Here is an 11,029-nt window from a genome sequence, read left to right on the forward strand (position 1 = left end):
ATCCCATCTTCAAGCCTTATGTATCCCTAACTGGACCATTACCATAAATGATGAATTTGGTGCTCTTATTTCTATCAAGACATGGGTACTTGTTCTGAGGCCTATGAGGGCTGATGTTGTCCAATCTATGTGATTGCTTAGGAAGAAATGCAAGACATATAGTTCTCTTGGAAGGTATAAAACCTGTATGGTTGCAAACGAGAAATGTCAGCGACCTAGTATATACTGCGGTAAGACATTTAACTTGTTTGTCAAAGTGGAAACGATTTGATATGTCCTTAGCATAGCAATCTCTCACCACTCGATGATCTATCAATTGTATGTTAAAAATGCTTTCTTGCACGGTCAATTGAACGAGATAGTCTACATGCATCGGCCTCTGAGATTTCATGATTCAACTCACCTAAATCATATATGCCTTCGGTAGAAATCCCTAGTTGGCTTAAAGCAAGCCCCCAAAACATGGTTCCATCGGTTTGCCACATTTATTACATGAATTAGTTTTACACATGGCAAATCTGACTCTTCCTTGTTCATCTTTAAACAGGGAGATACCACGACTTTCTTGCTTCTGTATTTTGACGATATTATTTTGCTAGTCTTCGGACCTGCTCCACCACATCATCTCGTCACTCTTATTTGAGTTTGTGATGACTGACATGGGTCATCTTTCATATTTTCTTGGGATTGCAACATCTTGAGACAAGACCGAACTTTTCGTATCCCAACTCAAATATGAGTTGGAACTTTTACAACGTGATCACATGTGAGATTGCTCTCATTTGAGTTTGTGATGACTCACATGTGTCATCTTTCATATTTTCTCATGACCAACCTTTTCCTATCCCAACACATATATGCGTTGGAACTTTTACGGCGAGCTCACATGTTATTGTAACCCTTGTCGCACAGTAGCGGATGTATAGTTAAAACTAGACCACATTGATCCTCCATTTTCCGATCCCACTCTCTATCGCATCACAACCCTGACGGTGGTCTTCAGTATTTGACTATAGTCTTCAACTCCATCCATCGACTACCTCTAGCTTGATTGTTTATTTTGAAATCAATTGTAGGGGATGTCCTGCCTCCAACGATCCATGATCGGGCACTTGTTCGGTGACAATCTAGTCTCATGGTCGTCCAAGCAACATGTTACAGTTTCTCGTTCCAGGCTGAGTACAAAGGAGTCACTAATGTTGTCGATGAAACAGGTTACAGTTTCTCGTTACAGTGTTGTAATAATCACCTTTAATGGACTCGAGCCTTTCTCTCATCTCTAACTACTTAACAAATTCTAGGGTAATGTAGGATTAACATTCACAGAATTACCGAAAACCAAGAGTTTGATTACTTGCATACAATAAGACATCATCATACAATGTGTTATTAATTACACATTATTCCTGCATCTAATCATTACAAAACTTACATAAACCGATAACCTATCTACCTCAAATAGAAATCAATGAGCTAGAACGATTCTTACACTCTTTACAAATGAAACTCCTTTCAATGGTTGGAGTCCACAAGAACCCATAATGCTATCGCTCTGTGATTGCAGGTTGTGAAGATGACACCGGAGATCCATGGCCACTATGCCAGGCCTCCTGAACCTGAGCAGCAAATTGCAAATTCCAAAGCATGTCTTCCACAGAAGGTCTATCTGCTATATCATCAAGCAAACACCCGTTGCAAACTTCCATCATTGTAATTAAAGATTGATCACAACATTTGTCACGTATTGTCACATCAACCATCTCCTTCATAGCTCCATCATCAGCTCTCATTCTGCTCTGAAACTGTTCTTTTAAACACTCTACTTCCTTCTGTGTGCAAATCGGTCTCCCTGAAATGATCTCAAGCAGTATAACACCGAAATCATACACATCAAGTTTCTCTGGATGGCTAACTTTCACACGATTCGTCTCTTTGAAACTTTTGAAATAACCTTCCTGTTTACATCAAGAATGAGCTCACATTAACATTATTATGAAATATTTCACAGTATTAATACCTTTTCGACTTTCTCCAACAATGGCAGGTTGTAGGTGCTAATCTTTGCACCAAAATTCTGATCCAACAAAACATCGGTTATCTTTAAACTGCCCGAGAACACACGGGGCAGGATGCCCGTGTGAAGAAATTGTATTCCCTTCACTATACCAATAGCAGCTGCTATTCTTTGACTCCATGACAAGTTTTTTCCTTTGTTCCCTATTATACACATCAGAGTTAAAAAATTTCTAGTTTCTTGATGATATGAAGTTTAAATTATTTCAAATTTGACCTGAAATCCAGTCCCGAAGGGTCCCATTTGGCATATACTCAAACACGAGAAATAGCCTGCTGACACTCGAGTCATCGAGGTAAAATTCATAGCAGTGGCCCAGAGCACTGACTAAATGTTGGTGTCTAAGTTTTGAGATCAACTCTATGTGACGCGTAAACGTTTGTGTGCTGTGGTTTTTTTTCATTTTTAGACATTGGATAGCTACATATGATCCATCCTTTAGCCGACCTCTGTACATCTGATATTCAGTAAATTAGTCAAAATGATCAATACATTTTGTTAAAAAAACATTGGACATCAGTATCAGCTCAATACTGATATCATAGGAAGTGACAGATAACCAGAACATTTTTTAATGTTCTGGTTATCCGATGCTATATCTTCAGGAAGTATCTGAAGTATCGGATACTTCCGGATATCATCAGGAAATAAGAATGTACCTGACCGTGGGACCCTTCGCCCATGAAGGTGGATGTATCAAAGCCATTAGTAGCTTCCTCGAGTTCTTCCAATGAAAAAGCATGATAAGCCGGGATTCCTACTGTTCCAAGCTTCATGACTCGAGTAACATATCCTTCAAAATTTGAAATTCATTGTTAATATTGAACTTTGACCTTAAAAAGTCAAAGTAGAGAAGGCTTACTTGCATCCGAAAGCAACTTCGACGAGTAAGAACTCGTCAGGTTTTCCTCTATCACCCTCGCCGGAGGCTTTTTCTCCATCTTTTTACCATGAACTCGCCGGAAAATCAAGAACGCCACACCGATCAACAGAATCCCTCCGGTGATCCCCAATGCAAGAGCTGCTTTTGTCCAGTTACTTGTTTTGTGATTCCGGGGTATGATTCCGACTGCCAAAGCTGCGGTTCTACAAAATGAAATCGGTTTTTGACTTTTAGTTTCGTTTCCGTCGTTCGTACTCAAGCAATTCCCGTTGTACACCACATTCCGGACCTTTGAAGACACGAGACATTCCGGAAGCTTCCCGGTTAGAAGATTAGCCGACAAGTCAACGAACTGGAATCCCGGATTACATGCGAGATCCTCGGAAAGCAATCCCGTAAACCGGTTCCCGTTTATGTCTAAATAAGTTATCGATGGTAAAGATAGAATAGAAGTTGGAAAGGGTCCAACGAATCGGTTTAAAGCTATGTCTAGCTTTTGAAGTTGATAAAATGAATGCAATTCTTCGGGTAAACCATTGGTGAACTTGTTCTCTCGAAGAACAATGGAGGTAATTTTGTATGGGACTCTAGGGAACTTGGGTCCTAGTGAATTACCTCCAAGTTCAAGAACTCGGAGGTTTTTCAAATCACTAAGATCCGGGGATTCGCCCGAAAAGTTGTTGTGAGAAAGCATAAGAACTCGAAGATCAGTTAGTTTCCCTAAAGAATCTGGCAACAACCCGTTTAGCGAATTGTTCTTCATGCTCAAAACTGATAAACGTGATAAGAATCCGATACGAGATGGAATCCATCCAGTAAAGTTGTTGTCATCGAGAACAAGTGATTGGAGATTCGTTAAAGATGTGATTTCCGATGGGATTTTGCCATTGAAGTGATTTGAAGTAATGTTGAGGATTTCTAGCGATGATAAATGGGAAATTTTTGCAGGCATTCGTCCCCATAGACCTAATGAAACCAGTTTGAGGACTTTTAAGCTTTGAAGGTTAATAAGGGTTGTAACAAATGTGTCTATCGAGAAATCTTCAGGCAATTGATGGGTTTTATAGCTATTGATGATGTGAAGTTGTGTTATTACGCCTTCGTAGCAAATAACTGTTACTGATGAACTTTGAACTGTGTTGCAGAAATCTGTGGTGTTGTTCCAGCTGCTAAGAATGACAGGGTAATACAGAAGTTGTTGGATTCTCAAAAGGGTTTGTTCTTGAGAGATATTATGGCGATCGGAGCACCGAATTGGTACAATCAAAATAGCAAGGAGTACAACTGCTGATTGCCATGAATAATGAGTTCTAGCCATTGCGTTTAGAACATATGAAGATCCTGAAAACGAGAACAGATTGTATCAGAATATTGATGAAATTTGGAGACTTGAACTCTTTCCCATATCTAGAACTGTAATTAGCCAAATGGGAAAGCCTTAATTATGATTCTTGTAACCTTAATTTACATAAAACATAATGTTCATGCGGATTCAAGGTCAAAGATTCATACTTGAAGGTCAGACATTATGCAGACACCAATTAACTCGTATGCAATGAAGGAATATGATTGTTAAACACAAACCACACTAACAATTAAACACCCATATGAGAAATTTGAAGTTTTTGTAAGAAAAACGATACTAAAACTCATGAAAGGGGAATAAGTAGGTTGAATTGAAGGACTACCTTTTGAATTTTGAGTGTAGAAGAGGCAAAGTTCTTCGGGATTGAAGCTGTATGAAGCTTAGTGGGACCAATAAAATATGAATTCTTGCTTTTCGGAAGAGGAAAAGAAAGAAACCGAATCAAACACACATGATTTCATGTGCATAGAGAAAGACAAGAACACCTTAGCAGAAATCGTGAAAACAGAGTGTCTTTGAAATGAAGTCAAATTATCATATGTTTGACTTCAATTTCAATCTAAAATGACAAAAACCCAACTCAAATTTAGTTGGTTTTTCCAAATCCAACGATTCCCGATCACTGTGTTCTTGAGCAGTTTCTTAAACACACAACGATACACACATAGTTACGTGTTCCTTAAAAAGTTACAAGCTTTTATAGCTTTAATGGAGGTTAGGGATGACAGGGGAGCTGAAAAAGAAAAGGATTATTTCAAAGATTCCTGCACTATAAATCCTTCACCTCCATGTCTGTGTATTTCTAGTGTGTGTGTGTTAATGCACCTCCCGAAAGGCTGCAGAATACACACCGTATATATCTCTATTTACTGGAAAAAGATAAAGAAGTTCGATAAAGTATCCATGTGTCTATGTTTGTGACCAGGGTACTTCTTTCTTTTGAATATATTAATTATTTTATTTTATTTTTGCAATTACGTTTATTTATATAATATCTTGTGTAACTTTTTTAAGGATACAAATATGTTGTTCATGTTTTTATATCATTATATGCCCTGCCATCAGTGATGATGATGATATAATATTATAATCACATATATAAGTTATCATCATACATTTGAGAGTTTTTCATTCTTATATAGTCAATATCTCATAATTAAATGATTCTATATTAAGTCAAGAAATAATGACTGATCGGCATACAATTTATCATTTTCCTTTTATTAGATTTTCGATCAATATTTCATCTATTGTCGATGTGTCTTATAAAAAATCATTATATAAAATAACATCGACATTGAATCACATCAACATCAAGGTACCTCTCATTTCATTCATCTATCTAAAACTTATTTCGGGTACCTCTCATTTTATTTTCTATATATCTAAAACTCATCAATGACCACACGGCTTCAGAAATTCTTTTCACACGATAATCCAATAAAGAGGAAGAGTATAACAAGAGGAATGTATATCACATCTTTAAGAAACCATACAACACTTCCAGGTAGCAAGCTTGCCAACGTCGACAAATCGCTTTAGAATGGTTTAAGGTCTTCATCACCTTAATAGTGACACATCACATCAACATCACTAGTAGGTAGCAGCACATCATTAATCAGACTTTAGTCTCTCATTTACATCGAGTCAACTCATACCCTATATTAGAGGGTGTTTGGATAGGAAAAAAAAATGGTGTTTATTGCTTATTCCTACCACGATAAGTTAAGTTTAAATGTTTGGATATGAATCCTTAAAAATCAACTTATTGTGGTAGGAATAAGCTAAATAAACTGATTTTAATAAGCATCCTCTCTCTTGCTTATTGCTTATTGCTTATCCCACCACAAACACTTTTGCAAAAACTGCTTATTCCCACCGCAATAAGTTAATAAGCAATAAACTAATAAGTTATAAGTTAATTTATCCAAACACCCCCTTAATATGGAATGACAATACATGTATCTAATAATAAAACAATATGGCATGTATACAACATAGTGTAAAAACTATATCACTATCATCATATCTATTAACTATAGATTGCAACTATTTTAACTTGTTACCATAATCAACATCTCATACATTAAGCCTACAATAAAATATTACATAAAAGATCATAAAATATCATTTCATCACCACCATAACATCATAATAGCAATCCTAGCATGGCAACTAGGTATAACACCACATCATCTTAACATCTTAACATCAGTTCCAGCATGACATATGCATATATATCACATAAATATATAATATATAACTAGTAGTGTATCACCTTAATGCGGCCAAGAATTGACAACAATACAACCGATCCTTACTCATAACTGACATGGATAACAATATACCATTAGTCAAATCGAAGGTCGAACTGAATCAAGGGATCCTTGAGCCTAAAACAATACCGAGTCGCCAAAGTATCCCGCCGAGTTCCAACAAAGTATCATTGGCTGCCGAGGATCTCCTATAAAAAACACAAAAACACACACATAATAGAGGTATAAAAATTGTCCAAGATACCATGTGTTGTTCCCTTTTCCAACTCTATAAATACATCCTTCATAGGAGGTGTCAGGAAAGTAACACAACACTCTCGTTATTTTTCCAAAACTATCTCTTATTCTCTTACAAAGGAATTCCATAGGAATAGGCATCATGACTATTAGAGGAATGCGTCATATTTCCTGGTTTTTAGCTTGCTATTGTTCTTTATTCGATTCTTCTGCCAATAATATGTCTAACTCCACCAAATATTTTTATGGATCAATCGGCACCCCATCAAATGGCCATCTTCCAACTCTAGTGTTTGTGTAACGTCCCAAAAATTAAGACCAAAAATTTCAATTTAGAATAATAAAACCATCTTTCAAAACATGTTCATACAACCATAATAGAATCAAGTATGACCAAAACATCCGAATACATCAGAGTAAAGTAAAATGCGGAACACCGTGGTATGTGCTGTGCGATGCGATCACCCCAAGCTCTTTCCCTTGGATCCGAAAGTACCTGAAACATAAACTGAAAATTGTAGTAATAAAACCATCTTTCAAAACATGTTCATAAAACCATAATAGAATCAAGTACGACCAAAACATCCAAATACATCAGAGTAAAGTAAAATGCAAAACAATGTGGTGTGTGCGATGCGATCACCCCGAACTTTTCCTTTTGAATCCGGAAGTACCTGAAACATAAACTGAAAACCGTAAGTACGAAGCTTAATGAGTTCCCCAAAACACCACATATCATACATAACAAACATATAACGGACCTTGCCCGAAATCGGGCCCCGCTTGAAACAGATTTGTCAGAAAAAAAAAAATTACATTCATATTTGAATCTAACTAAATTAAATATAAATTTACTTGATTTTTGTAACGATTTTAACATTTTGATCATATACAAATAAATTTAATGGTATTTGTAGGTGAATATCTAAAATTCGCATGTAAAAGATCAAAATTTATTAAAAAAAACCTGACACAATAAGTATACATATTTGATTTGTTTTATAAAAAATTGATATTGTTAAGATTCACATGTAAATTTGAACACAACTTAAAAAAAAATATTTTTTATATATCAATATGAAGGTCTTAAAGAGTACTAAAAATTAAGAATGTTTATATATTTATTTTTATTATTTTGATAAAAATAAATCCTAACTATTAAAAATTAAGAAAAATACAACAAATTTTTTTGTAATTTTTTAAATCAATATAGATTTCTAATTAAAAAAGACAAAAAAAAATTAAAAATTCATGAAGTTAGATATATTAGATTTTTTTTTTCTGATAAAAAACGTAAGATACACATCCAAATATGAAATATACAATTTTTCCTTTGGCCAATAATTTGTATAACAAAGTTTTTCCTTTACAAAAATACAAAAATCAAAAGAAGACATACGAATTGTGTTTGTTAAAGATATCCATCTCATTTAACGTCGATACTAACACATTTCTTTTGTTTGAAAATAAAACTTGCAATCCAAAAAAGAAAAAATTAAGTTCATAATTTATGCATAATCGCTAAACTATTTACGTTTATCAAAACATTATATTCTACTCTCATCAAAGGTAATAAAAAAACAGCAAAACAGTTTTACATCTTTTTAAAAACTCATATATACGACATTTATTAAATTTATTACGCTTTAATCATATATATATATATATATATATATATATATATATATATATATATATATATATATATATATATATATATATATATATTATAAAAATGTTATCAAGTGTTTTGATATTATTTATAAAATAACATAACATTATGTAAAAAGAAAAAAAAAATCTACTTTAAAGTTCAAAGTTTTATCATTACAAATTACTTCAATTAAGCAAAGAACTTTGCATCTCAAGGAAGGTAGGTATCAATTACACGGATGACTACCTTTTATTTATTTATTTTATTTTTATATTCGTATATTTTCTATTTTTTTGTTTTTTCCACCAAAAGTTGTTACTTGGTAGTATGGAATGAGGGGAAGAAATAAATGTATGAAATGAGCATGTTCTTAAATTTAAATATTTATGTTCGAAAATATGAAGTGTAATATTTTACTTTCTAGTATGGTCTTTTTCTAGTATGGTCTTTTTTAGAGTGTGCAAGGTGAGTGATCCTACATACCACATGTCATAAAGGAGACGAATTTTTTTATTTTCTGCAAAATATTAAAATATGAAGTAATATTTTACTTTTTAGCATGGGTGTTTTTAGAGTGTGGGAGTTGGGTGATCGTACATGACACATGTCATAAAGAGAGGTAATTTTACATACAGTTCAGTGACAATCCGGTAATCCAATGACAAAATCACATGTTTTGTTCTAATTCCAAAAACTCACGCTAAAATACTACACATGATGAATTTGGTTAGCAAAAATTTACAATCGAATGATATATTTTTCGATGTCGCGCTATAAAAGGAGTGAATATGTTAATTGAGTTTTTTTGAGGAGTTTAGAGAAACATAGTTCTCTAAGACAATTGATGATGCTAAATAACTTTCCATTGGAATGAAAATTGGCTTGATATTTCCTTGAAAGCATCCCATTCATAGAAAAAAAACAATTTGATGATGATTCAAGTAATTAAGATACCGTACTTTTAGTTGAGAATAATTTAAAGTTAAATATTTTTTATATATTGTTGATCAAGTGATGACTTCTCTTGAAACAATATTTGAAGAATTCGAAGAGTACGAAAATAATTTTGATTTATTGTTTCCAAAAAAATTGAAATAATTTGATGACAAATATCTTAAGTTGTGTTGTAGCTACCTGGAAGTTGTTGGAAAATTTAATAAAAATATTTATTTTTATTAAACTTTGGACACATTCTGTAGTAGATTATGCTGTTCTCCGTAAGAACTTCAAAACAATATATGATGTCTCCAAAACAAAAATATGAGTGAATGAGATATCGATACTCAAAATTGAATAGTTGGAATAAAATTTGGCAAAACAAATGGGTGTGAGAATGTGTCTCACATAAGAGTAAAAAGTAAACTCTCAATGGGTGTATAACCGTGGTGGTGAAAAGGCTTACAAACTTCTTTATATAACCGTTAGCTGGTCTACAAACCTCCTTATCTTTTGTGTCTAGTTACCTAAACTTCAATATTTCCATCATCGTTATTATCCTCTTCCACTACCAAAGCTTTTCCATGAACTTTTGACTTTTTCAGATCCTCAATCTTTTGCATTTAATAGGCTTCATCTTTCTCTTTCTCTTTATTCTCATTCATGTTTCACAACATACATTCTCTTGCAAAATGGTTCTTCCCATTGCAGTAATTACAGTCATAGCCTGAATCACTAAGTAATTTCTTTTCTTTCTTCTCTTATTCTTGTTGATAATTTTTTACTCCATCACATTTGTTCTGTTCAGCATACGAATTTCCTCATTTGTAGCCAATACCTCCACCATCAGTCCTCGCGTTACCATTGCCTCTGAACTTAGAATAATTCTTCTCAAATAATTTCTTTAGATTACTGATCACGAGAGCCTTTTCTTCACTGGTAAATTCGTCATATGTCGCATTTGAATCAGAATCATCAACAACTACTTTTTCCTTGGACTTCTTTTCTTTTGAAATTTCTCCCTTCGCAACAAGAGCTAAAGGACCCACATATATACTTAATTTTGCATTTTACCATGACCTTGTGTTCATGAGATTTTAAAATACCGACAACTTGTGCTAATAAGTAGCTTTTAAATTGTTCATGTGAAACAACCCAAAAATACGACCCAAAAATTTCAATTTTTATTATAACAAAAACCATGAAACTGAGTATCACATATTAAAACCATACGTTGCGTGTTTCAAAAACCATAATAAAATAATGTGAGAGAAACTGTAACACAACTATATCCAAACATATCAAGAAACTGAATCAACTCCCAGGACAAAAACTGAAGTTGTGGTGTGTGCGATGCCATCATCCCGAGTTCTTCCCTTTGCTTGCGGAAGTACCTGAAACCAAAACTGAAACTGTAAGCACGAAGCTTAGTGAGCTCCCCCAAACTACCACATACCATACAATACATAAAAAGCACATACTAGGCCTTGCCCACTGACTGGGACCCCGTCCCCTGCATCGGACCGAAGTCCGGATTAACTATGTGGGACCCCGTCCCCTGTATCGGACCGAAGTCCGAAAACTGACTGGGACCCCGTCCCCT

The 11,029-nt window shown here is 34.3% G+C and overlaps 1 protein-coding gene across 2 annotated transcripts; it reads right to left on the minus strand.

Annotated features, from left to right (window-relative positions):
• Positions 1-1,328: 1,328 nt before the first annotated feature.
• LOC145058161 (Leucine-rich repeat protein kinase family protein) lies at positions 1,329-5,192 on the minus strand. Of its 2 annotated transcripts, none has more exons than XM_079006074.1 (6): positions 4,646-5,192; positions 2,937-4,298; positions 2,734-2,867; positions 2,291-2,531; positions 2,018-2,217; positions 1,329-1,955 (listed from the first exon to the last, which is right to left on the minus strand). In XM_079006074.1, the coding sequence occupies exons 2-6, from the start codon at positions 4,273-4,275 to the stop codon at positions 1,545-1,547; spliced, it is 2,325 nt and encodes a 774-aa protein (XP_078862200.1). In that variant the 5' UTR covers positions 4,276-4,298; positions 4,646-5,192; the 3' UTR covers positions 1,329-1,544. The 2 variants fall into 2 exon arrangements, with proteins under 2 accessions (XP_078862200.1, XP_078862201.1); XM_079006075.1 differs by lacking the exon at positions 4,646-5,192 and adding an exon at positions 4,470-4,569.
• Positions 5,193-11,029: the final 5,837 nt, after the last annotated feature.

Source organism: Lactuca serriola, chromosome 6 (genome assembly GCF_051521515.1).
Source record: "Lactuca serriola cultivar US96UC23 chromosome 6, Lser_US96UC23_V15, whole genome shotgun sequence".
Taxonomy (NCBI): Eukaryota; Viridiplantae; Streptophyta; class Magnoliopsida; order Asterales; family Asteraceae; genus Lactuca; species Lactuca serriola.

Coding starts and splice junctions, on each gene's coding strand:
- LOC145058161 (XM_079006074.1), bottom strand. CDS start 4,275: ATGGCTAGAACTCATTATTCATGGCAATCAGCAGTTGTACTCCTTGCT. Junction 2,218..2,290: donor CCTTCGGGACTGGATTTCAG/GTCAAATTTGAA, acceptor TGTGTATAATAG/GGAACAAAGGAAAAAACTTG. Junction 1,956..2,017: donor TGTTGGAGAAAGTCGAAAAG/GTATTAATACTG, acceptor TGATGTAAACAG/GAAGGTTATTTCAAAAGTTT.